The sequence below is a fragment of the Diplotaxodon limnothrissa genome, linkage group LG14, assembly GCF_057381915.1.
Source record: "Diplotaxodon limnothrissa isolate DT_005_m linkage group LG14, D_limnothrissa_male_GT1.1, whole genome shotgun sequence".
NCBI classification, from domain to species: Eukaryota; Metazoa; Chordata; class Actinopteri; order Cichliformes; family Cichlidae; genus Diplotaxodon; species Diplotaxodon limnothrissa.
In genome coordinates this window covers 36269589-36297518 of record NC_140609.1, presented here as the reverse complement: position 1 = coordinate 36297518, position 27930 = coordinate 36269589, and the positions used below count along the sequence as shown (strand labels likewise).

At 38.7% G+C, this 27930-nt stretch overlaps 7 protein-coding genes and 1 pseudogene across 7 annotated transcripts; 2 read left to right on the top strand and 6 right to left on the bottom strand.

Moving 5' to 3' along the window:
• Positions 1-918: 918 nt before the first annotated feature.
• LOC146619327 (claudin-4-like) lies at positions 919-1554 on the bottom strand. The gene has a single exon (XM_085370258.1). It carries the CDS (start codon positions 1552-1554, stop codon positions 919-921), a length of 636 nt encoding a protein of 211 aa, XP_085226384.1.
• A 1978-nt stretch (positions 1555-3532) lies between these two features.
• On the bottom strand, positions 3533-4176 carry LOC146619326 (claudin-4-like; annotated as a pseudogene).
• A 3519-nt stretch (positions 4177-7695) lies between these two features.
• On the bottom strand, positions 7696-8469 carry LOC146619325 (claudin-like protein ZF-A89). The gene has a single exon (XM_085371111.1). It carries the CDS (start codon positions 8413-8415, stop codon positions 7783-7785), a length of 633 nt encoding a protein of 210 aa, XP_085227237.1. The 5' UTR covers positions 8416-8469; the 3' UTR covers positions 7696-7782.
• A 1100-nt stretch (positions 8470-9569) lies between these two features.
• LOC146619324 (claudin-4-like) lies at positions 9570-10316 on the bottom strand. The gene has a single exon (XM_085371108.1). It carries the CDS (start codon positions 10314-10316, stop codon positions 9570-9572), a length of 747 nt encoding a protein of 248 aa, XP_085227234.1.
• A 2385-nt stretch (positions 10317-12701) lies between these two features.
• Positions 12702-13337, bottom strand: LOC146619323 (claudin-4-like). Its single transcript, XM_085371109.1, has one exon. The coding sequence runs from the start codon at positions 13335-13337 to the stop codon at positions 12702-12704; it is 636 nt and encodes a 211-aa protein (XP_085227235.1).
• Positions 13338-15962: 2625 nt separating this feature from the next.
• Positions 15963-16691, bottom strand: LOC146619322 (claudin-4-like). The gene has a single exon (XM_085371110.1). It carries the CDS (start codon positions 16624-16626, stop codon positions 15994-15996), a length of 633 nt encoding a protein of 210 aa, XP_085227236.1. The 5' UTR covers positions 16627-16691; the 3' UTR covers positions 15963-15993.
• Positions 16692-19866: 3175 nt separating this feature from the next.
• LOC146619321 (claudin-4-like) lies at positions 19867-23898 on the top strand. The gene is made up of 2 exons (XM_085371105.1): positions 19867-19885; positions 23204-23898. Exons 1-2 carry the CDS (start codon positions 19867-19869, stop codon positions 23896-23898), a joined length of 714 nt encoding a protein of 237 aa, XP_085227231.1.
• A 2843-nt stretch (positions 23899-26741) lies between these two features.
• Positions 26742-27392, top strand: LOC146619320 (claudin-4-like). The gene has a single exon (XM_085371106.1). It carries the CDS (start codon positions 26742-26744, stop codon positions 27390-27392), a length of 651 nt encoding a protein of 216 aa, XP_085227232.1.
• Positions 27393-27930: the final 538 nt, after the last annotated feature.

Below are 27930 nucleotides of genomic sequence, written 5' to 3'. Positions count from 1 at the left end.
TGCTGTTACTAGCAGGCCATGGTGAGTGCATTATAAACATTTCTGTTCTGATGGGATGAGTCTTTTATAGGATGACAATGATGCTCCCATCCATAGCTCAAGAGAGGTTTTTGAGTGATTTGATGGGTGTGAAATATGTGTTCATTCTGTGCAATTATGGTCACAATCACTAACTGAATGTGGGGACTGATAGCACTCTCACAATCAGCAGTACTCCAGAACTGGATACAACTACAAATATGTGTGTTTGTCTCACTGAATGGCAACTTTCAAGAGTTTTTCTCTTGATTGTTTTTTTTGTGTGTGTCTCTAATAAAGTTAAATTTACAACCTATAGACATCAGACTGCTACACAAAACAGACGCATAAGAAATAGGAATGTTCACTATTTTGTAGCCACACAGTACAACGCATGCAGACTGGACAAGCCTGGGACTGAACCACTGACTTTCTGAGCAGTCACTGACCAACTCTGACACCTAAGCCAGATTCAACAGACACCTTCTTTGAGGTAGAGGTGAGAGTTGGGTAAGGAGTGAAGTGTGAAGCAAATGCACTACCTCTACTGGTGCAACCCTGTGCCACTTCAAAATATCTAGAAAAAAAGAAAAGATTTATGTGGTTCAAACAAACTACTGAGTAAATTTTTCATACTTTTAAAGTTGATTTCCATATGATCAAACATGTATGATTTGACACTAAGACATAAATTATCTAATTATTTTACTTTACTGCCAGAATAGATGGTTATCTTAACAATTGCTTCCATATTTGAATTATTAAATGGCTAATAGGTTTTATCCAAAGAGTTCAAGACTGCAAGTTCAAGGTATTTATTCTAAAGTGATAACATGTTGGTAGTGTATTTTATTCACTCAGACGCACCCTGACATGTGTGTTCAGTCTTCAATCTTATCTTCACACATAGTTCTTGATGGCGTAACTGCTACGTGTGGGTGTCTTGGCCAGTGTGTACCCACTAGAGGGGAACCTGTCTCTATGGGGTGGAGAGCTTGTGCACAAAATGGCTCCCCCACAGAACAACAGCCCAGATGTCACAAAACCTATGTATATGGCTGCTCCAAGCTCTCTCTTCATCACCTCAGGGACTCGAGGGTTGTGGAAATCCCTGATGATGGAGTTGGCTGTCCAAGAAACAGGAACTATAGAGGTGAAAGCTGCCAGGCAGAAGATGGCCCCAGAGCTCATCACCACCCTAGCTTTGATTTGTGGGTGGCCCAGGCAGTTGGTGCAGCGCGCCCCCAGAAGAAAGATAAGGAACGCCAGACATCCCAAAACCAGGCTGATGCAAATAAGGCCACGGGCTGCTTGGAGGTCTGGAGACAGGTCCAGAAGAGCATCGTAGAGCTTACACTGCATCTGACCTGTGTATTCACTGACACAGGTCATCCACAAACCCTCCCAGAACACCTGCATAACCACCAGATGAGTGCCAATGAATGCTGTCACCTTCCACATGGGCAGAGCACAGATCAGAATGGTCCCAGCGACACCGGTCATTGACAGGCTGATGCCAAGCTCCTGCAGACCCATGGAGAACTGCAGGAAACACAGAAGGTTGACAAGAATGAGAAGCTTTGTTTTTATTTGGAATAGATGTTTGCAACATTCTGTCATGTAACATGTACTCATGTAGATGAGGATCATCATACAGATACAGCTTTTAAATTTAAATTATAACTACTTGGAAACTGAAGAAATATGAAGCATTGTATGAAGTTTAAATTTCAAGTTATTTTCTCAAACATTTGAGTTAATAAGTCAAGATTCTGAGAGAGCTGACTTGGAATTTTGAGAGAATTTTTAAAATTAAGGCAAAAAAGCTCTTTTGTATAACAAAAAAATACATAATTTTTTAAGTTATTCATTTTCTACTGGCAAAAACAAGCTTCCACGGTTTCCTGTGTCTTTTATCGGAAAATCATTTTGGGGTTTTCTGGCCTTTTAGCTCACAGTCCACTAGATGGCAGTATTTCACTAAAGACGAACACACATCTGTCAAGATGATTGCAGTCGACAGACTGTTTCTTGGACTATGATCTATCATCTTATAAATAGCTGTTTCACAATGAACAGGTTCAGAATTCGAGTTGTCACTGCTGAGTTAGTAATAACCTTATTTAAAAAACAAAATGCGCTACGTCTGCTCTCTTTCTTTCCCCTTGCCCCAAACCAGTCACACCCGATTGATGCCCCACCCTGAGCCTGGTTCTGCTGTTCTCCCTTCCTGTTTCAAGGGAGTTTCTCCTTCACCTAGGGGGTTACAGTGTTTTTGCCCTACAATATACAAACTGCTGTTGTGAGTTTGCGCTATATAAGTAAAATTGAGTTAGTATAAAATTTAATTCGATCGGAATCTTTATGGGATGTTGGAGAAGCTGGTATCACCTTTTTGATTTATTTTTTTTTAATCTGTGGTGCACATATTTACAACTGAATTTTCTTTAATGTTAAACAATGAGCTGTTAGCGCCCCACACTGCATTGGGTCTGTTAGTAAACTGATAATAAAGTCTATTGATACTAATAGCTATCTTTATTCCTCCGCTGTATCCATATAACCGGAAAGTGCCATTCGGGGGGTGGGCTGTGACCATAAACAGCAGAGAAAGATAGGAACAGCAGTGAGAGGTGTTGTTTTGACCATCATTTGCTATTCACACACTTCCTGAACATCTAGTGATTCGACCCCGCCCACTGTCAGATCAGCAGCCTGATAACATGAGAAAACACTCCTTTTAGACAGGTGCGGCTGAGCACAAACAACATAAGCATTTTAAAGGAAAATCAGTTAAAAGTTATTTTTTTATTCTGAAATACACACAGTGGCACCAGTTTCAACACACGGAAACAGGTTTACACCCTTTCAGATAATACCTTTGAATTTTTGCGGTGCTGAGCAAACGCAGCATGACACAGTGTGATGAATGAAACCACTGAGGGTAAGTCATGGGTTACTAAACTCATCAGCCAACAGCGTTGTTGGTCCCTGAGTCACCATTTTTTGTTACTTGAGTAGTCGTTACTGGTAAGTACCGGACAAACAGGTTCTCTCCGTGTTTTTTTCACATCACTCCCAGGCCCCTTTTTCAAAAGTATGTAAACAAATATCATCAGAGGAAACAAACACAGAAGCAGAATTATTGTATTATTATTATTATTATTATTATTATTATTATTATTATTATTATTAATAATAATAATAATAAAAGTAAGAACTATATATATAATATATTTTATATATATATATATATATATATATATATTAGTCAGGTGATTGATATATATATATGTATATATATAATAAAATACATTATACAATAAACTGTCCACGTAAACATGTTTAATGTTTAGGAAACATGTTTAGGAAGCCTCTAGGAAGCTAAAACTGATTCCCTCTTGAGAACAAATGCAATGAACAGATTTCCTTCATTGCATGTTGTCTGTGTGCATGTGCTTTTTCTTTATGTTTCACAACAGCCTTTGTTTATTCAATATTCCCATCAGAATGTTCAAATGTATGTCTTTGGTGTCAGAGATCTGAATGACTCCTTTGTGTTGTTTCCTACAGACTTGTTTAAGAAGTACTTCACAGATGGAGCATTATCTTTCTTAGGAGGGCAGTTGACACAACAGAGCCCCCCTCCTGAGATTAGTAGTCCCCCAGCCAATGTAAAGGGAAGCACCAAGCTCTCTTTTCTAGGCGTCTACTACCATGGGTTTGTAAAAGTCCCTTATGGTGATGCTGGCAGTCCAGGAAACATCAATAGTGCAGAGTAGACCAATGATGATCAGCAGCACAACACCTGTCACTGAGGCCCTATCTTTGGCTCTCTCCTCTGGAATGAAGTTTGTACATTTCCCTCCAGCAGAAGCTGCGAGGAGCCCTGCAATACCTATGATGATGGAAACTACCACCAGAGCACAGGAACTTTGGAGGTCTGGGCTTAAAGCCAGCATGGAGTCGTAGACATACATGTATGCATGCAGCTCATCCAGATGCCCTCCCACATGACCTGCAAAGTTACAATGTTGCTGTCCATGAACACTGTGACCCTCCACATGGGACTGGTGCAGACAAAGAGCACCAAATAAACCAATCCAACCAAAAAAGATCAAGGGCACAGCCTGCCATCTCCAACCCCAGAGAAGCCATTGTCTTCTCGCTCTGAATGTCACTAAAGTGTGTATGAAATCTAATAAAAAGAGGTATAAAAGCGAAGCTATTGTGGGCTCAGAAGCCCTGACAGAGAAGACTGGCTATGCTGGATTCTTTGTGTTTAGGAATATTAAACATTCAGGCTTCTATCATTTTTCAGAAGGACAAGGACTTTGGTAACTGAATGCTTTCCTAATGTTCTGAACATCAAAAACCAAAACAAAATACATTTTTTCAACAAAAACAAAGGATAAAGGTGCAATATGTAAACTCCAAATCTGTAAACTCTGTAAACAGATTTTCAGCCGCAATAGAGCAGGTGGTATTGATTTCGCTTTGTGAGTCAGTGTGTGTCGAAGTGTATGTGCTGTCATGGCGAAATGTGGTCATAGTGAGAACTACCGTAAAAGGAACAAAACACAGACATCCAAGTACTGAGTAAAAGCTTCCGGAAACAGGGAGGGGCTCATTGTTTCTGCTTTGCTCTCATGTTCTCAGGCGTGTTTTCATTTTCAGTATATATTATTTGTAACCCCCATATGAAAAATTGTCTTTATCTGTTTTATACATATATATATTTGTCTTCTCCATTATGTCTGGGGTCTGAGAAAACTTCAGCTTTGTTGTGAAGTGATCCTGTATCTAGCTTGATTCACAATGTCACTGATGAAGGTTTGGATAAATTACTTTTAAATAAATCAATATTGGATGTTAATTAGACAGAACTCTATTTTGTTGTTTAAAATGTGTCCTAATGATCCAAAACCTTAGATGAACGGTGCCAAAGCTTATCTGTTCTCACACACGTTTCTCTAGGAAATGAGACACTGCATCGGTATTTCAGTTTGTTTGACATTTTGAAATGTTGATAAGATTTTGTTTTTCTTATTTTTTGTCTTTTTGTCAAAATGTCACATGTGTTAATTCAATTCTCCTGTCACTGTGCCCTTGATTAAGGCAATTGCTCACATCTGGACTCAATATACTGGCTGTTTGCTCTTCTAAATATTTAGGATGGGTTGAATAAATAGAATAAAATTCCCTGAGATGATCAGTGAAGTATATCTTAATCCCTCAATCTGAATACTAGTAGTGAGAAATCTATTCAACATAATGCCAAATTGATTTTGTTTTCATAAATATTTCCTTATATTTACATTTGTTCAAATGTCAACTATCTATTTCAAGACTACTATAAGTGTTTTAATGTATAATGGAAGTAGAAACAACACGTTAGAGCACAGGTGTCAAACTCCAGGCCTCGAGGGACGGTGTCCTGCAGGTTTTAGATGTGCTGATCCAACACAGCTGATTTAAATGGCTAAATGACCTCCTCAACATGTCTTGAAGTTCTCCAGAGGCCTGGTAATGAACTAATCACTTGATTCAGGTTTGGTGACCCAGGGTGAAATCTAAAACCTGCAGGACGCCGGCCCTCGAGGCCTGGAGTTCGACACCCCTGCGTTAGAGTTTCTGTTAATTGAGTAACCAAAACCTAGTTGTTATTTTTCGTTCGTTCAGAGAAGAAGGCTGTGATGTCAGTGACATGTGACAGAGCTCAGAGTAATCAACCCAGCTGGTTTCAGCAGATTCACTGTCTAACCACAAAGAGAAACTCTGGAATGTGATACTAGATAACAATGGACAGACATAACAGGTTGTGTGACTGTAGCGAACACACCCTGAACACCAGGGTTAAAAATGGAATTCAGCAGCTGGGGAACCTTTAAATTGGTTGTAGTTATTCAGTGTGGGTAAAAGATTCACAACACCATCGCTACTGTTGTGTGTTCTAGTATACTTTCTTTGTGCACAGGCTTTGATCAGCTGACCTGTGCTGCTGCTTTTGCTGAACTGAGGTTTACTGCTCTTTGTGGATGAAGTGAATTCAACAAGCTACCTTGGGTGATTTCCATCCCCTACACTGACAGCATACTGTTGATACTGTACTTATACACGGCAGTATACAGTTGGTGTGACGTAATCTAAGCATCACAAGCCCATTAAACTTACAATGACCTGAGGCTAGCAAACCTCAGTTTGTTTTGCAGGAAATTTCACTACATGAAAAAAAATCTAATTTATCGAAACACCATAAAAAGATGTAACACCTGATTTTTAATGAGCACATTACATGCTTCATGCCTTACTTTTAAACATAACCTCTCTTCTTTTTGTGCTGACGTGCCTTTCTTACATATTTCTCAATCTCTGGTTATCTCTCATTCTTTTCTCTCCCTGGGAAATGAAACTGTTGTACCTTTATCTAGCAGACACACTGTGTGGCAAACAGTTTGTGTTAGCTGATATTCACTAAATACTTGCATTTAAAAGTTGCACAACATGTTACTCCCTTTATGCGTCTTTTAGCTAGAGACTGAAGTGCTGTGACCATGAGACTGTCACCTGTTTACCATATGGGCAACGATATAAAGACTGGAAATAAATTTTTGGTGGATTATTGCTTTTTAGCACACACGGTTCCACTTTAACCGTTTCAGAGACTAGTGCCATAAATGATACAAGAATTACACGTTGAGTAAAAGCGAGTACTGTCAGAAATAATCAAATAACAGATTCTTGAAATTTCTACTTAAGTACAAGTATTTGTACTTTGTTACTTCCCACCTCATGCCTTCCAAAGAGAATCCATTGAATCGATGAATAAATTTCCGCCACTTATCGAGCTTAGTAAAACATAGGTCTCCAAAAACACATCTATGGGCCACCGCTCTACTTCATTTTTTCACTATATACTATATAGCTTACATTCAAAGCAGAACTAAATGCCTTTTAATTGACATTATTTTTTAACTTGTAGTGTCTTATGGGTGTTATGGGTGTTCTATTTACTCATTGACTAACACACAAAACCAGTTTTATGAAAAGGGTATCGCTGGCAGTATTGGTGTGAAACTGGCTAAACTTGTTAAAAGGTGCCACGAAGGAGCATTTAGCTTTTGTTGCCATGAAGGCGGCAACAAAGGCTAAATGTTTTAACTGCTTAGGCTCTGTGTAATGATAAATACATTATTGTCAAGATAAATAGGAAAAAAAGATGAAAAAAAGAAAAACACCTCATTTAAACCAGTAAACAAATTTCTGAGTGATCTAAAAGGACACCAACAAAATTATATAATTAGGTAAAATGTTTTATTACAAATCAGCTCAGTAAACAAAAGCAGTACTTTCATATTGCAGCTGAATAGAGATATTTCTAAATATTGTTTACAACAAATTCATAATATAACTGTAGTACAATACACATTTACTTGCATAGCATCGTTCAAGCACAGGTTTGATTTCCCACAAGACTTCAGAGGATAGTTAGGTTTGATACAAGCTCAGTATAAAATAGTTTCATTCAGTCCAGATTTGGGGCGTGCTGGAAGCTCTGTGATTCACACATCTTTGGACTTTTGATGTCTAAGAAACACAACCCTCATGTGTCTACCAAAGAATTCTGAATTTCACAGAAAGTCAGAATAGTTTGTTACCTTAACACAGAAAGTGACATACAAATTGTGGTATAATTAGACAATCAGAATGAAGGAGTGTTACTGAAGAAAATTAAAATAATTTATAGTCCTTCTCAGTAGAATTTCAGACATAGGCTCGGCTGGTGGCTGTGGACCTGGGACCGCCATACTTCACTGGATACTCTGGGCTCTCTCTGGGTGGGCAGGAGCTGCAGAGGAGGGCACCACCCAGGATTAGAAGTGCAGCTGTGCCCCAGCCAATGTAGAGTGCAGCCCCAATCTCTCTCCTCTGGGCACTTATCAGGGTAGGGTTGTAGAAATCTTGGATGATGGAGTTGGCAGACCAGCATACAGGGATGAGAACAAGCACACCAGCACAGATGAAGATAGCTCCAGCAGCAATGGCCACTTTGGCTTTGGATCTTGGTTCCTCCACAAAGTTGGTGCACTTTCCTCCAATAATGCCGACGATAACCCCCATAAAAGAAACCAAGATAGCAATGACCACAAGAGCTCTGGCAGCCTGGAGATCTGGAGAAAGAGCCAGCAGAGAATCATAGATTTTGCACTGCATCTGGCCAGTGCTCTGCATGACACAGCTCATCCATAAACCTTCCCAGATAATCTGCGCCGTCACAATGTTGGCTCCAATGAAGGCGCTGACCCTCCACATAGGCAAGACACAAGTGACGATGGTCCCCACGAAGCCAATGATTGCCAGGGCAAAGCCCAGCATCTGTCGTCCCATTGACACCATGATGAGGCTTGAGTCCCTTGGAGATGAACGAAGCAAAGGATTTAAAGGTTTCACGAGCACGTCCACTTAGGTTGTGAACTCTAACTAAGACCATGGCACATATAAAGGTGCTTCTGCTCTCTTGAAGGTGGAGTCAAATGATCCTTCCCTCTGACCTGAAACCACTACCAGGAATGATTTACCAGCCCAGCCAGATTCTTCACATTATCTGTACGCAGACTAGACTTAGTTTCGATCAGATGCACGTCAGTATGTAAATGAGGACTGTAAAAATTCCTCATTCCAACAATCCTCTGCACTGGTCAACCATTGGTTGGGCAGGTCACTGGTTTCGGGCTTTACAAACAAACACGGGTGTTAGTTTCAATGGATGTCAAGGCATTCTCTAACAAGATGCCTTCCTACTTTAGGTGTCCTTAGACATAATAGAAATTGATCATAGCTTTGAGTCAATGTATTGTTTTGTATATTTTTATTTTCATTTTTTTAATTTATCAGAAATACTGTACCAATCGAGTTGATTTTTTCCCAATTTATTTTCCACTCTGTTGATATCACTATCAATATTTTACATTATTATCAAAGATTAAACCGCACTCCTTGTGATTTTTATTTTTATTTTGTGTTGTGGAATCAGACACTAATATCATTTGTTACCTATCAATTTCTTAAAGATTTTAGCAGAAAATTTACGTAGGTGTAGATCTACGGATCTGAACTTATTTTTTTATGTAGAGAATTGTTCATGATGTTTTAATAAACAATGACTCCGTAAACAGGCAGGTTACAGGTAAGACAAATGTTTTTATTGAAATTCATATGAAAATGTACAAGATAAAGTGGCAGTTACAGAAAAGAAGCACACTGCTAAATCTGTAGTTCATAACAAGGAAATAAATACATCAGACAGTGACTTCCTTGTGAAAAGCAATGCAATTTTCAGCACACACACAGATTCCTTTTACATCAAAGCTTCACAATCTTAAAGGTAAAAGTATGTGTAGAAGTCTAGTTGTTTTACATCAGTGTATCAGAATAATGCCGTCTGTACATCTGATATTTTCGTGTGATTGTATTTCCCAGTGGTCATTTGAAAGTCCAGCAGCTGTCAGGGCAAGGTTTTCAGTCTCTGTCCTTGATCTCTTCCTTCATTTTTATAGATATTGTGAAGCAGGATATGAGGCTGGTGCTGCATATGGCTTGCTGGGAGCATAACCACCTGCGACTGTGTATGGTTGGTTGGATGGTGGAGCATACACACGGCCATATGCAGCTGAGTTTGGTCTTGAATAAGCATACACCGGTTGTTGGTAGCTAGGGTATCCATACATTTGTTTTTGGGGAGGACAGGAGGTGGTTAAGATGATCCCACCAATCAGAAGAAGTATAGTTGAGCCCCATCCAATGTAGATAGCAGATCCAATCTCCCTTTTCTGTGTTGCTACAGTCAAGGGGTTCTGAAAGTCTGAGATGGTGAAAGCTGCAGACCAGCAGACGGGGATTAAGATCAGGATAGCAGAGATAATGATGAGACAGCCACTTATGATCACCACATTTGCCATTGATGCATCTTTTTCCAGGCAGCTGGTACACTTGGCTCCAACAAACGAGATGATAAAGCCAATAAATCCAAAGAGAAGTGAGATGATGACTAGTGCTCGGCCAGCCTGCAGATCAGTCGTCAGGCTCAGGAGAGAGTCATTCAGCTTGCACTGCATCTGTCCAGTACTTTGCATCACACAGTTCATCCACAGACCATCCCATACAATCTGGCCTGTAACAATATTGGCTCCAATGAAAGAGGTAACTCGCCACATGGGGATCCCACAGGCCACTGCCACCCCAATGACGCCTATGAAGCTTATGACCTGACCTGCCGTTTCCTTGCCAATCTTCCCCATTGTCTAGCAGCTTCGTCTACACCAGGAGAGAAAAGTCTTTCGGTGGACAGGTTCAATTGCAGAGTGACACAGCTCTGTTTTTTGCGAGAGAATGTGAAGGAGGAGGGCAGTCCTGTTGTCAGATGAGTTCTTCTGGCCAAACAAGATTCCTCTGCTTCTAAAGCTGAAGGATTGCCACAGATTTTTTTAAACAGTGCCTGCCTTTTGTTTATAAATAGCACAGTTTCATATGCAGATCTCTTTTCATAATCATTATTGGCCTGTTGGTTAGTAACAATCCCTTATCAACTTTAACGTGCCTGAAACCAGCTTAAACTGTGATGCCCCCTCCCTGCCCTTCACTGGTGATCACACACACACGAATAATTAGCCTAAAGCTCACACACACACACACACACACACACACACACACACACACACACACACACACAAGGATAATTAGCCTACAGCTGATTAGATAATCAGGCAAACAAAATGTTTATAGTGCTTCCTTTTACAACAAAACAAAACAAAACAAAACACAGTGTCATATGTGGATCTTTTTCTCACAGTGATAATAAGTCTTTTGGATGAAACAATCACTCGTCAAGTTTAAAGTACCTGAAACTGGGATAACCCCTCTCCATCCTTCACACACTCACTAAAACTGAGTAACTTGAAGCTAAATAGATTTTTACTGGAAAATTTGTTTTAAATGTTTAGTTCTAAATTCAGACGGATTTGTGAGGTCAAGGTGGTATGGCCATAAGCTAAAATGAAACACATGGTTTAATTTTATTTATTTTCATCTATTTATTTTGTTTAACACACTCGCCAGTATTTCTTCATTTCATTTATTTAGGGAATAACAAAGCTGACATGCTGCTTCTCTCTGTGGTTCAGTAATTAAATTGTTAGCTGTCATTTTTTAAAATTAAAACTAAAATAAAAGCTTTTGAAAAAACGTGATGAAGTACAAAACAAACACATTTAGACTCACAATGTTTTCTCTGTTGCCTGCCTATAGTTATTTCTCTCATATACTTTATGCCAATCTGACAGGCGATCAAAGGTACATACAGAAACTGGATTATTTGTTTTCGTTTTGATAATAATCACATAAAAGGAATGGGATAAAATACAGCTGACGGTGATACTTTAAAGAAAACCCATAACATCCCATGACCGAGATGTCTGTTGGGTAAAAACAAAGTGCTCACATGTTATACCAGTTACCCGATACTGCTCTACCAACCACTTTCACACTTTCGCTTGTTAGTAGAACACACCTTTTTCTTACGGAGTGATATATGATTTAGGTTTTTATAAAAATTTGAAACTAAAGCTTGTTAACACAACAATGGGTGCGTTTAAGTTATAAAAAAAATCCTCACTATGTCATATTACAGCTATTGCTCACGTTGATAGTTTTATTATACTATATTTCAGTATTGATCTATGGCATATTTTGAGACAAACTGGCATGCAAAATAGATTATCAGAGTAATGATGTACTTAATCTGCTCTTTAGTTACAGTAGAGGATTGTGTACTTGCCTCACCTTTTGCTTGACTTTCATTTTACTACTCCTCAACATTCACCTGTCTCCATAATATAGTTTATACACTAAAATTTGACCAAAATAAAAATCAAGAATGCAGAACAAACTTCAGTTTATTTGCAGTGCTGAAATGTTACAAGTGATCACCAACAGAAAAATGGAGAGAATTCTCTATTTTCAGGAAAATACATCAAAGGCAAGAAAGAGTGTTTTGCAAAAGAAAACAATTTTAAAGACACATTTCTTGAGTAGCAGTTATATATGTGCTGCTGGTTGTTTAGGTAATATGTGAGAGAAGATATAAATATTAATCAATTTGTCATTGACAGAAAACTGACTTAAAATTTACACCGATCATAATGATGCTACAAATAACAGAAATTCTGAACACAGCTACATTCCATTATAAATTAGAAATTACAAAAGCCCCTTTCACAGAATACTTTGGTGTTTAAGGAAAGTATTTTACACCAATCCTTTTGAGAAATCACATAAGGAATAGTACAGCGGTAACAATAATAACATTTCATTTCATGCAGATGTGACAATGAATCAAATGACTCAGTCGCAAAGCCCTGCCGGTACCTCCAAATGGAATGCAGCCATTGTTTATGATATAAGCTTCACATGTTTGGCCAAACAAAACATCCGATGTGGAAAAGATCACCTTGACAACCACACAAAGCATGACCAAACCTCATCGTTCAACAAGCAGTAGTTTTAAGCCATATTTACATTATCTCAAATATGTGGATAATTTATATCTTAGTTTTAAAGCAATCTCCAGTTTGCTACCTTTGCTATTTCTGTGACCTTGAGAGTCCATGTGGAAATGGAATACCACCTTAAACATATTCTCTTGATGTGGAGACTGACTTTCCAGGTGCATATTTGGGCACATAGTGGCGGCGCTCAGATTTAGGTGGGCAGTTCCAGCACAGGAGCCCCCCTCCCATTAAGAGCAACCCAGTAGCGGCCCAGCCAATATACAGTGCAGATCCCAGCTCATATTTCTGGAAATTCATCATCATTGGGTTATAGAAATTGGTGATGACGGCGTTGGCAGACCAACAGACTGGAATGAGACAGAGAAATCCCGAGATGATGAACAGAACCCCAGAACAGATGCAGACTTTTGCTTTGGATCGCTCCTCTTTGATGCAGTTAGTGCATTTTCCACCAGCAACTGACAAGATCAGTCCAAAGACTCCAACAAGGATCGCGATGATAATCATGGCACGAGCAGCCTGTAGGTCAGATTCCAAAGCCAGCATCGAGTCATACACCTTGCACTGCATCTGGCCTGTACTTTGCACCACACAGTCCATCCACAAGCCCTTCCAGAAGGTTTGAGCTGTGACGATGTTGGCACCAATAAAAGCACTGACCTTCCACATGGGTAAGCCGCATGCTGTGATCTCCAAGAGCCAGCCAACTATAGCCATTGTTATACCAGTGATCTGAATCCCCTGAGAAACCATCTTGTTGTCTTAATTTCTCCAACATTAAGGTCAAAAAGAGTGCAGAGGAAATGCTGTAAGCTTGTGCTTAAAGTTTGTTGTGTGAAATAAAAGAGACACAGACATAAGGGAATGCGAAACCACAGTCGTCAACTGCCATTGGCCAGATGAGTTTACACACAAACAGACCTAGTGACCTTCATTATTGCTGACCAGCCAGAAATCCAGAGTTTCAAGGTTGGATAAAAAAATGAAAAAGCAAACAACAATAATTTTTTGCTTCTGTGGTTTCTTTTATTTCTTTTTAATTTTTTGGGTTGCAATAGCAAGGACATTTGGTGTAAAAATATGCTGAAAATGCAGAATCAAATATGCTAAGCCACGCTACGCTGTTTAAAACCTATTTATTTTCTCTGACTTTTAAAAGAATATTCTTGGTTTATCATTGTGCAAGCAGAGTCTTATTTATTTCTATTATTGTTTAATTATGTTTCTAATGTCTTTATTCAGGCACTTTTAATTGTATGTATATTTTTTATGGCCTCTAAACACTTTGGTCAGTTGATTTAAATATGCTATAAATGTCAGGGTCTTTCTGTCTGGGATCCAGAGTTTTGAGTTTTGGGAATATTTAAGTTTTCTTTAGTTTTAGTCGGTATTGTTGATATTTAGATTTCTGTTATTTCTTAGTGTTTATTTTGATTTACTTGAGTTGGCCTTGATTTGCTTACAACTGATACAAGTTCCTTTTGGTGCTAATTCATGCCTTTAGTTCTGTGTTCCTGTTCCAAAGGTCTTAAGGTTTATTCTGTGTTTTGGGGGTTTATGACTTTCTTTTGGTTTTGAGATTGGATTTATGTTCGAGCTCCATGTTAGCTTTACTTTCCTTGTGATATTGAAATCTGTGTTTTTACTGCTTGAATTTGGCTATAGGGTTTTAATCCTCTTTTGTGTTCCCATTCTGTTCCTGCTGTCTTGTATTTATCTCCTGTCTCTGGGACAAGTTCATATGTTTGAGTGTGTTAGCAATTTCCTGTTTTATTTGATGGTCTCTTGTCAAAAACTTACAGAAGTCCAGTCGCTTCTTTTTCAAGCTCCTTGGAATATCATGATCTGGATGACTGAGAACCTACACAGACATTATGCTAAATGTTTAAATCTTTAATCAGATAAGTGACTAACCTTGTTCATTTATACTATACTGATGTATTGAAGGTTCAGGTTTAACAGATTTTTTAAGGTTAAAATGCTACCGTTTGACTGTTGAAACAGTTTTTTTGTCTCACTCAGCAGTCAGACAAAAAACTGCAAGATGTGATATCTTCTTTGCAGCAAGAGGCAGTGTTGGCCAAGTAATTACTCAGATAGGGAGCGCTTCACTAAAGAGTCACTCAGAGGAAGCAGTTTTGGAGGGAAAAGGAGTGCCTTATTTTCCTAGAATACAGTGCTGTGAAAAATATTTGCCCCCTTTCTGATTTCTTATTTTTTGCACATTTTTCACACTTATATTGGGCAAACAGTTTGTGCCCTGAAGCACGAGTAAAACTGGGTTATGCAGAAGGCCAATGATAAGAAACTCAGTAAGTCGTCCTATCGACGGCTAAACAAACCGCGTTTGCTTTTTTCCTTTAATAAGTGAAACCAATTTTGAAAACTACTTTTGTAGTTACTTGAGTTTTTTGACTATTAGTAAAATTTATTTGATGATCTGAAACATGATGATCTGAAAGTGTGACAAATATGCAAAAACCAATGAATCAGGGACAAATACTTTTTCACGGTATTGTACTGTTCTTTTTAAAGTACATTATGGAAATCTTTAAGCTGCTCATGCATCTACTAAAGAATTTTTACATAAAAATTAGTCATGTTTCCTAGTAGTGATTTGATAAATATGTATCTTATATATATCTACTAATCCATCCATCCATTCGCTTCCGCTTATCCTTTTCAGGGTCGCGGGGGGCGCTGGAGCCTATCCCAACTATCTACTAATCATTTTTAAAAAAAAAATATGTGCTTAGATATATTATATTTAATTATATTACAATATATTTAATAATTATATTGTTTTCTGATTTGTATAAGTTTTATCTGCTTGGACTCTTTTTTGGCCAACAAAAAAGAAACACTGATTTAGTTCTATAAACTAAAATATGGTTATGGGTGGTAACACCTCTGTTGTAAGACAGAGGTGTTACCTCATATCCTCTTTTATAAGACTTCATTTAAACTTAACATTATACAGTTTTAATAAATAAAAAAAAGGATAAACTCACAAAATATGTTGGTTGAGCAGTGCTTAAAACGCATCTTTATTTACAGTTTAAAAACGTCTATGAATAAAAAACACACTGAACACACATGAAATGTTATGCAAAAAGATACAAATGGATAATATCAAAGGAAAATGAATGAATGAAAAATACAACAAATCCAAGTAGCATGATGAACTTTACAGCATTTTGTGACTCCACCGTATGGGACATTGTGTGCACCACGCCCAGTTTTGGGTGCGGTGGGCTTTTTTTCTTAGCAATTTTCAAACAAGCACGATAGAAATATTGAAATATTTAAAGTGTCAACATGAATCAATCAATAAGACCACAACGCATTTGATTCATGTCTTTTTTTTAGTCTCTTGGCTTTCTCAGCTTTTCCTTTTCCTTGTTTCTCCTCAAACGTAGCCCTTGTTTGCAGCTGGAGCAGATGAACGGGGAGCTGAGTACTTGGCAGAGTAGTTATCCTTGGGAGGACAGTTGGCACAGAGGAATGCACCACCGATGATGAGGAGGCCTCCTGCTCCCCAGCCAATGAACAGAGAAGCTCCCAGTTCCCTCTTCTGAGAAGCAATTAACATTGGACTGTAGAATTCCTGTATGACGGCGTTTGCTGTCCAGCACACTGGGACAAGGCACAAAACACCTGCAATGATGAAGACCACTCCAGCTGCAATGCCAATTTTGGTTTTTGAGCTCTCATCCTCCACACAGTTGGTGCATTTCCCTCCAGCCATGGCCAGTAGGATGCCAATGACACCAAGCAGGATCGAGATGATAGTAAGGGCTCGAGCAGCCTGGAGGTCTGAAGACAGGGCCAGCATTGAATCATAAACTTTGCACTGCATCTGGCCTGTGCTCTGGACTACACAGGTCATCCAGATGCCTTCCCATGTAGTTTGAGCTGTGACAATGTTCTGGCCGATGAAGGCTGTAACTTTCCACTGAGGTAAAGCACAGATAACAATGACCCCAATCCATCCAATAATGCACAGGGCAGTGCCCAGCATCTGAAAGCCAGCCGAAGCCATATTTCCTCAGAAAATTTCTTGCAGTATTTCAAAAAATGTCCAGAAAGTTAGTCTTGCTTGAAAGATCCCCAAGTGTAAATGTTTGAATAAGTCTGGAACGGGCCTTTTTTATACTTAACTGAGGAGGGGCTTGACACATGCAAAGTTACACAGAGCTGTGACGTCCTTACGGTTCTCATCCCTAATCTCAACCCCAAACGTGTATCATCATGTCAGTTTTGGTCTCAGTTGGGTAATCGTTGCAGGTGGAAAAGCTACCTTATGACGGGTGTGGCAGAAGCATTGCCCATAGAAGATATTTTTTGTCCCATGTTTTTTGCTGTGTTGCAGTAACAATGACTGAAACTACTTTACTGTTGTGAAGTAACAATCATGCATATGTAAAATGTCAGGTTTTGAGGAACTATGAAAAAAAAAGCTTCTCCAACTGGTTCCTAAATATACAGATCGAATTGTTATACTTTTTTGTAGTATAGTTAACCTTTTTTTGGATTAACTATACAAGTCAGGATAACAGATCCACTGAAAACAAGTTATTTCTGAAATTCAATAATGCCTCAGTCTAGAGAAAGAAAATCCTGACTGTCCAAATAATATAAACTAATATTAATAATACTTAATCTGAATTGAATAGTTGTTTAAATGTACATTAGCTGAACCCAAATGTCTTCCAAAACAGCTTTTTAGAAAAGACTCTCATAAACTTTACACTGTGCAGGTGCACTCACACCATTCTTATCATTCACTGAAAGCACACATGCCCTGCTTGTCAGCAAATGTAAAGAGAATGCTATTTCATGCTGAAATGAATGAAAAAGAATGATAGATTTGTTGTCAACCTCCTTTACAGCCTCAAGAAAATAATTTATATTAGTTAGCATGAAAAGAGTAAAAAGGTTTAAAGCTGACCTTGCAGTGATGTCAGTCCTTAAATACTTGCAGCTCTTACAGGATGTCCTCAGAGAGAATGTATATTTTGCAGTCCAGATCCCACTTGACTTACAGATAGTTTTCCACAGTATTCTGAAGACATCAGGGTTGAGATGTTAGAGAAATAGCAAACACCAGGAACAGTGATTTCAGGTGACAGACTATTACTAAAAGAGGGAATAGTGAGTGGGGGCTAAGGGAGGTAGAGGGAGAATCAGATTGTCCCCGAAATGAATAGAGGCAGTGTTTTAGAGCCAGAACTGCGGTAAGGACCATAATACCTCTATTTTTTCCAAGGTAGGATCATTAAAGGTACTTGAGCCTGGCTATGGAGATTAGGTTCCAGACACAAGGAGGCTGGGAGGAATTTTCACAATTAAGACTCTGAGGAGAGATTTTTCAGGGCCAGATTACTCCTGATAGGCCTTATGCTGCAATCATTTACCTCATGACTCCTCGTGTCAAACTCGTGGGTAATAAGAAAATATTCACATACATGTAAGATCATTTTAAGATTCAGATGGTGAACAAAATTTAAATGTAACTGTTAAAAAATGTTACTTAAAAAACTGCCAAGACATGCGATCAAGTAATTAAACTGTGCTTAAAAAGCATAACAATGCGTAAGTATCCCTGCAAAAGCCAACAGTACAAATTTTGATACAACAGGTAAGAGACTTGAATGCTTGAGCTGTGGGAAAATGACAAAGGGAGTTGTCTGGAACAAGCTCAGACTTCACAGTAACGGCTGCCTTTGGTTGTTATTCAGTTGCCCAACCCTTTAGTCAAACTTGAAGGGTTACGATGCAAAGAAATAAACAAAATAAAACTGCAGATGAGGGATTGTGTGTTATTTTATATGCTGTAAGGCCCATAAGCTTTGTATGTAAAACCTACCTGACCTATTTAATAGTTTTTGCACCTGTTTATAAGTTATAAGTTGTCATATGCTCAAGGTATCTTCTTGTATATGAGATCAATGTTTTGTTACTGGTTCCTATGGAAAAAGTTAGATTTTCTGATGTAAGGGAAATTGTTATACTGTCTAGGATTTTCATCAGATAAAACTGTGGTTTGCTTGTATCTGTATGATATCATCACTGGGGGCTGCGTGCCAGTTGCTCAGGTAGCGTCACAGTTTCAGTGGATGATTTAGGCACAACATGGTGTGTTGCTCAGTGACTCACTCATTTTTGCCGTGTCTTATTATCACATGACACCAACGGGAACCTGAAATCTTTCAGTCTGCCAAATAGGAGCTTCTTTAGACCCGAAATGATAACATCCTGTATAAAACACACCTGTTAATATTTACTCTCAGAGGGCAGTGGTTTAAAATCACACTCTTGGAAGATGTCTGTGTGTGTTTGTGCGTTGTTGTTCACAGTGGTCTTTTTCTTGTTTAATCTGTTATTTGGAGCTTACTGAAGTCAGGTCTGTTGACAGTAGCACTCCTATTAGCCCCTTAATACATTCTATTAATATCTCTGTTCAAAGAGATGACAACAGGTTATTTAGTTTTTATACAATGATTCATTGAGCAATGCCGTTAAATACAAACCACCACATTACACACAAAATTAATTAACAGGTGTTCAAAAAGTACAGGCCACTTGCAACTTGTGTTAGAAAAACAGAAGGTGCTTGCTCTGTTTATGTTGCCAAATAAACAAAAACATCCAGGGCATGAGGATGAACGCAAGCGCTAACCACCCAGCGCTACTAAACCTTAAATTTAAACTGCTTGATCAGATGTAATGCAATAAATAAAAGTACCATGCAAACTGTTTGTGCCCAGTTTCAGTTTAGAGCGAACTGCATTTGTGGGCATTGTAATGCCAAGAGGATGACATGCTAAGAACTAATCTCAATGAGTACATCGACGTGCCCTTTAATGTTTCGCAACTTCAGAGACTAGTCTGCACGACACAACATAACAACGCACCAAATATGGATGTCTTTGTGACTGAACAGGTTTCAAGAAAACTTAAAACGACAGTTGGCCCGTTTTAGACGGATCTACTTTTGGTTTGCTAATTTACAACTTATGATGCTCATATGGTTGAGATGAGAGCTACCCCCCCCCCCCCCCCCCCCCTAAAAAAAAGAATGCTGTTTGTTCTATGATAAATACAAGCATGCAGGTGTTGTTTTGAATTCTATAAGAATTGTTGTCAGGTTGTATTTTGCCCTGGGGAAAGACTCGTAAAGTCTGTGTAGACCGTTACAGCTCTATACAGGAACAGCTTTTATTTCCTTTTATTTTACTATTTCCTTACATGATTCATGGTGCTTTCAATCACTGTAACAATGCTGATTGCACTAAGCTGTATTAGCTTAAACTGGATTAGTTCACTACAGTATTTTTCAACAACAGACGCTTGTTTTTAAATAACAATTAAAAAGCAATCAAATCAAACAACAAAAGAAATTCTTCAGCTTAATGTTAACAATAATTGGTATACATTTATACTTAGGATTAGTACACTTTAGCGTACAGTGACAACAACCAGGAGCACCTTCATTGAACAGGTCAGACTGGTTCCCATAACAGGTAAATGTTGAGCAAGGTGTGCGAGTTGCTACATGTGTGATACCAAGAAATGGTCACCACAGCTGAGGCACGCAGGAAAGAACATCTTAAAGCTCCCATAACATATTATCCATGCATGGTACTGTGCAAAAGTCTCCAGCCACTCCCCATTTCTTTTCATGTTTCCTCCATGGAACCGGACTTACCTGTAAATTTTAAAGTGATACTGAGTAGTGCTCCAGGCTTTCTGAGCTCTTTCACAGTGTTTATATGGAAACTGGCTGCTTTTTCACTGTTTTTCAATCCAGTCATTGTATCTGATAATATGAATCAGTCGAGCATAAAAGGCTTGCACAGAAGACACCTGAGTGAGTTTTATTTTTATACAAACATAAAAAGAGAACTCAGGGAGGAACCAGTGTTGTGTCTACACATAACAGGTAACTTAGGTATTTTGTTACTAACATACTATCAACCTGTTGTAACAACACGCAGCATTTCCTTACTTGAATCTCCGAAATATAATATATGATGCAAAATATAACACAGTTTGACAGCCATAAAATAATATTTTAATATTTTCACACCAACAAGGTGTTTACCAAATAGCTATTAGCCAAATAGTTACATTACTTAAAATAGTTGTGCATACCTTGGCATTGTGCGCAGGATATTTCTTAAAAGTTCTGAAGAAACTGGAAAAGTGTAGGACAAAAGTAGAAGGGAAAAGCCCAAAAAGAAACTACAGCAGATGAACAGTATTTTATAGTCAAGAAATAGGCCCTTCAGTTGAATCTGTTCATTGAAGTACGATTAGAAATGGTCTGAGGGAAAAAGTGTCTGTGAAGAAGACATTCTCAAGGAAGGACAGAAAATGTGTAAAAATTTGAACAAGGTAGGGGGGAAAGTTGTACAAATTGTCAATCTGTACAGAAGAGGTAAGCAGAGGTACAACAGTGAGTCCCTACAGCCGTCTTTAGAACACAGAGGTGGTTTTGTCAAAACTGATGAAATAATAAATGAAGCAAAGTACTGTATGTACAAATTCTTTAGTTATTTCTTTATGTACTGTATTCCATGTATGTTTGCATGTTTAGGTAAATCACTGCATCACCACTGTGCTACTATTGTTTCTAACCGATAAAGCTTTTGTATTTATTTATTTATATTTTAAGTCACATTATTAATACTTATTTGGCAACAAAGGGAGTACTATTCAGTATATTTCTGTTGACTAACAACAGACTTCTGGCAGGCATGTGTCATGATGATGAAAGACTGTGTGGTTGCAGAATGGAGAACTATTACTACTCCCAGCTTACAGCTGTGGCCAGACGTTTTCAGACACTGATGATGCACAAGAATTTCAAGGAGATTTTGGCCTCTTAATGATTTCTTTGAATTGTTCTTTTTCAGGGTGGAATGATTGCATAGCATACATCTTTACTGACTTATACTCCCCTATTAATTTTAGTTAAATTTAGTTAAATTGCACCTCAACCACATGCTTTTGGTAGCCATCAACAAGCTTCTGGGATAATTCTTTCTGGATATTTGAATTTAAATGGGTCCATTTCCTAGCATAGGCCTGACTTTTAAGCAAAGTACACAAATTTTCATTAAGGTTGAGATCTGACATTCCAGTAGTTTACTGTTCATTGCAGGCCTGAGTCTTGGCAGTTACTTTCTTGTTCCTGAGCAACCTAACAAATTTCTTTCATCTGAGGGTAAGAGTTTGAGTGACACATCTGAATAACTTGTATTCACGTAAAATTATTTGAACCAAAGATTTTCAGATCTGCAGTTATTTAGAAATAGCCCCAAGAGACCCTCCCAGCTTGTGCAAACCTATGTTTCTCCTTCTTAAATCTTCAGTCAGTTCTTTGGACTCTTTGTTCTGAGCACTGGTCAATCTAATTAGTGCTGATAAACAAATCATTTTAATGCTGTTGTAGCCAATCACTGACCCGATGTGACCTCTGTATATTAGTGGATAGCCTTTAATGACACAGAGTTCACTTATTAGCCAAGCCCCTATTCTCAAGAAGATGTGAAGACTTTTTAGAAGATATCCCTAACTGTTAGGCATTTTCTAGTCCTTTGACCAAAGTATTTGCAGGACAGACAGTACCAAAGAAAAAAAGACATAACAGCTGTGAGTGAATATTTTTTGAATGGGAAAATATCTGGGCATTACTACACCTTGATTTGTATTTTTTTTATTTTCTGGTCATTTAGATTATCAAGAGTTTAATTTGCCCATCACACTTTATTTCAGTATTACCTAGCCATCATTAAGGAAACTGGCTTAAAATGAGGTAATATAACTGGATAAAGTCATCCAAGAATCTCTAGATAGGTCTCAAATGACATAAAGAGGACTCATTAGATGCCTGTTTCTTTTTCTTTTTTTGGCCAGTAGGTATTTTCTGTGCTATAAGGGATTGTGTGACTGGCCACCAAAAAACAAGGCTGGCATTGTTCCTCTTTTTTTCTTCATGGGTCTCATTCAGGGAATGATTCAGCGTTTTTCATCATTCTGTCACATGTCACAGAAATATGCACACATGGACTAAAATACTGTGTATCCAGTTTAAAAAAACAAACAAACTCCAAAACACTTAAAAGTATCTTTACTCGATTCAGTTTATGCATCTCAGTAAATAAATGTAAATGTTTAATTGGTGTAAAAATAGATAAAACTGTTTTTCAGAAAAAAATCTACAGCATTTTACTATAGACTAACACTCCCTGGGTTCATGTACATTTCAGCATTGGACTATTCTATTAACAATGATATGTATTTTTGTGGTTGTCTCATATTATAAGACATCCTTTTGTATCAGATTTTAAAGAAAACTTTGATGTCTCCAGAAACCCAAGTTCAGTTTGGAGGTAGAAATGATGCCACCTTAAGCTGACTCCACCTTCAGTCATCTAAACTGAATAAAGAAGGTAGAATCTCTTTCTCCCTCTCTCTTCCTCTCTCGCTAAAAGCCTTGCACAGGCCTTTGAGCCACAGAGATCCAATGTCACCTTCATCTCAAGAGGGTTGAGCTCACCGACACAGAAGCCCTCCCATCTCACAGCGTACTGAAACAGAATTTTGTTCAGCTCCTTCCTCATCCCCTGCTCCAACTATGTATTCTACCGGTTTGGAGATCCTCGGGATCATTCTGGCTGTGGCTGGCTGGCTGGGAGTAATGGTGACCTGTGGCCTGCCTATGTGGAGAGTGGCTGCCTACATCGGCCAGAACATTGTCATCTCTCAGGTTATCTGGGAAGGCTTGTGGATGAACTGTTCTGTACAGAGCACAGGACAGATGCACTGCAAGGTACATGACTCCATGCTGGGGCTTCCAGTTGACCTGCAAGCAGCTCGTGCCTTGGTCATCATCTCTCTGGTTCTTTGCATTGTGGGCATCATTTTGTCAGTGGCTGGTGCCAAGTGCACCAACTGTAGCCGGGATGTGAGCAGTAAACCTCGCCTCATGGTGGCTGCTGGGGTGACATTTGTGGTGGCTGGACTGCTGCTTCTGCTGGCTGTGTCCTGGACAGCTCACGCCATTGTCCTGGGCTTCTATGACCCCATGCTGGAGGAGACAGGGAAGAGGGAGTTTGGTAATGCTCTGTACTTTGGTTGGGCTGCTTCCTGCCTGCTGATTCTAGGGGGAGCCCTGCTCTGCTGCTCCTGCCCTCGCAGATCAACCACGGCACCAAGTGGTGGTGGTTCTGCACCTTCCCGCATTGACTACTCAGCTGTAAAAACCATATCAGTCAATGGATACACCAGAAGAGACTATGTATGACTGTGTGACATGAGGAAATGATGAACTGCATTTATAAATTTGTGGTTAGTAGATGCATGTTTGGTGCTAGCTTCAAATGTTTAAATGACTGATCCGTGTTTCATGTTTTAGTCGTGAACATTTTTTTTAAAATGATGTGCATTTTTTTGTTTCTTTTGCAAGTATGAACACATTTTTTTCCTCAAAAAGCTGAAATCAAGATGTTTCTAACCTTTAGAAATCTTCACACAATGTACTTGGAAGTAAATTCTGACAAGAGGAAGTTTCACAACTTCAGTTGAAAAGTAAAACTTTTTTTTCAGTAACTGGTTTGTTATCAACTTTTCTTTATAGTGCACTTTGTGCTGTGCTTTTTATTCCAAAAGGTTTGTTGGTGTGCAGAGGCAGGGACATATACCGGCTATAGAGTTCAGCCATGTTTGACCAAGAAGTGCAGTTCAGGGGCATTCCAGCTTTGGATATTTTATTTCAATGTAGATGGAAGAAACTAACAATAGATGGCTTGTTTCAGAAGAGCACCTTGTGCTCCCTTTCTTTTGTAGCCTGCCCTCCATTTGCAAAGTGAAATTGAGTCGGAGATAACAGTCTCCATCTGCAGGGGATGTAACCTCTGCCGAGTCACAACTGAGCCACAAAGACTCTATTGATCAGCTAGTTTGCAACTAATTGCTGTGCACTTCTGCTTGGCATTGGATTCACAGACTCAAAATATAGTTTGAATGTTTAAAAGGGTATGTCAATTCTTTTTTTCTTTTTTTTAAAAAAGCAAACACTATATAAAAAAGATTTACTATGAAAGAAATTATGCTTAAATAGTACACTTTAACAATATAGACAGAAAAATAGTCGACTTGCTTCATTTAAGGTCAACCAACCCATGTGATTTAATCCGTTCGACAAACAAGAAGAGCTAAAAATCCACAAGAAACACAAATTAGAAAACATTTCATCTCTTCTTAACTTAGGCATTAGATACGAAGTTACATATATTTATTAGTATACAGTAAAGTATATTTACGAGCTTCTAAATATACTAGAAATTCCTTTTCAGTGGCCACAGAGCTGCTTACAAAATGTGTCATTCAGCACAACAGTGCAATCGGGTGCTAGTCAGAAGTGATGGAAAACATATTAGTACAAGCCAGCTCCCATTTCAAAGAAACTGCAGATGCAAGAGAGAAACAATGATGTTGTTGTTGGTTAAACCATCATTTCCCAGCAGAGGTTGACTCAGGATAAAATGTTAAGGCTTTTTATATTTTTACTGTTCTTATTCTGATGGGCCAAGGCTTGCTCAACAACTTCAAGAAAATATAAATTTCTTGAATAATGTTTGATTTAAGCCCAAGCATTCAAGTGTCTGAAGGCCATGCGTTTGACTGCTGTGGTCCTATGATCATGTCAATAATGTTCATGTTAGTAAAATGGTTTACAAAGTGAAAATGATGCCGTGCAGTTTGTGTTAGTGTGATGAGGAAGCTCTGCTAAATCTTGGAGGCCAGAGTGTAAGTTTTTCTCCACAGCACACTGAAATAAAAGTTGAAATAAATGATGCAATGATTTTCTGAAAAAGGACACTGATAATCCATTCCACCCACCCACAGGACACCTAAACAGACTATTTATGCATTTTCCAACACAGTGGCCTATTATATAGTGTTTTCTTCTATTACGAGCACGTGTGTGTACTGAGAGAAATACAGATGTTCCTAAAAGAGTTTCACGAAAGTAATATATTCAGTGCACACTGTATTATGTTAGAGGGGTTTTGTGTTGCATTGCAGTTCCACAAGTAGTGTTAGTCAAGAACTTCCCAGAAGGACAGATTAGTCATTTGAACAGATGCAGTGAAGCTGTTTTCAGCAGTACATATCAGCACATTACACACCCTATTATGATGACATAATATCTAATAATTTAAGCTTTCTAAATTGAGGCTGCTTGAGTAACTCAGTGTGTGCTTTACACTAAGAGAAAATTAACTCGAACAACATTCTTATCAATCACCTGTCTTAAAAAGACATTTTTTAAAATGATATTTCTATAAAAAGCAGAGAAAGAAACCTAGGCCTTGTCTTTTTTGTGGCCAGATGAAAGCGCTTTTTCCAAAACATTTATATCTCTAAACTTTTAAAGATTAAACATTTTTAGGTGGAATTGTGAAAGCTTTCCATAGAACTTGGGATGATGTTTTTTTTTTAATCAAATTTATCAGAGGTATGCAGAGGCTTTCACATATACAACTTTCACATAATCAGAGAACTCCCACTGGTTTCCAGAGAACTCCCCCCCCCCCATTTGCTTTTCACCACTTCCATCATGTTCGGGGTTCAGTGACTACTGTTTATCCAAATAAGGTGTAATAAAGTACTAATGGCATTCACAAACCCATTTGTGCAACTTGCATAAGCATTTTTAACAAATTTTCTTTCTGATTCATTTGCCACACACTACTACAATGATACTATTGCTGAAATTGTCCTCTACTTTCAAGCATTCATCCTTCGACCTTTAACTTTTCTGTTATTCTTTAACTACTGTAGACTTGAGAGAAAAAGCCACTGTTTACTCTCCCCTCACCCAAACAGGTGGGAGAGCTGCTAAGGCCGTGAAAGTTGAATCATTAAGCTGAGTCGGCTGTTTCTGGCAGTACAAATGAGGTGGGGCAGTTAACTATTTGAACTCCTCCAATCAATATCCATGTGACTCCACCTATTTAAAACCATCTGTTCTCGTATCAGCAATAATCTCAATAAATCACTCAGATCTCTTCAAACTACTCTGAGGACATCTGACACTTGACACTTGACAGTGGACACTTCGTATTTACACACAGTGCAGACATGCCTTCAATGGGATTAGAGATTCTTGGAGTGGCCCTGGCTTTCCTTGGATGGATCTTTGCCATTGCGTCTTGCGTTTTGCCCATGTGGAAAGTAACAGCTTTTATTCAAAGTAATATCATCACTACTGAGACGAGCTGGGAGGGCATCTGGATGCAGTGCCGAATCCAGAGCACAGGTTACATGGGGTGTAAAATTCATTACTCCATGTTGGATCTAAGTCCTGAGCTTCAGGCCGCGCGTGCCCTTACTATCCTCTCCATTCTTTTGGGAATTGTGGGGCTTTTTGCAGCCTTTGTGGGAGCAAAGTGTACCAACTGTGTGGATGAAAAGGCAACCAAGGCTCAAGTGATGATTGTTGCTGGTGTGAACTTTATCCTGGCATCTCTGAGCCAGATGATACCCGTGTCATGGTTTGCCCACAATATCATGATGGACTTCCACAATTCAACGGGATCGGGGGAGAAGAAAGACTTCGGTGCAGCTTTGTACCTGGGCTGGGCAGCAGCTGCTTTTCTTCTCATAGGAGGGGCCATCCTCTTGTGCAGCCGGCCCCAGAAGCCTCAGAAAAAGCATGGGCCTCCATCAACGGTATACGCTCAACCTAAGTCCGTCGTCCCCAGTGACTATGACAGGAAAGACTACGTCTGAAAAAAACATCTGCTCTTTTATCATATCTTTGCCATCATGGTTGAGGAGAAGAGCCATTTCTTAGAAATTGGTATCGCTCTGCTTTCATGTTCAGAAGGAAATTCCATATTCTGTCTTGGTATATTGTCATGTCCTACATTTTAAGTGCAGACATGTTGCTGTTGGAGATTAACAACTTTAAAGTTCTATTATTTGCAGTCCAAATTTAGAGAGTTTATTCATTTATATGCCTGAAGTTTAAATTGTGTTGATTACGCATTTTTAAATACACATAAATGCTTTGATTAGAATAAGGTGTCATTGTGTTCTGTCTGTATCTATCTATATGCTTTTTTACATCTGTTTCTCTGGAATGTTTTCTTGGTTTACATGTTTTTAATGCCCTTTTTAAACAAACCTCTTGTGATGATTTTGACTGTTGACAATGAGCCCTCACTGTTGAAAATGACGGATTGCTAAGGCTTCAAGATAATCTATTTATCTGTCTATAAAGGATCCTGCAGTTAATGTAAAAAATAATCAATGCGTGACTATGACT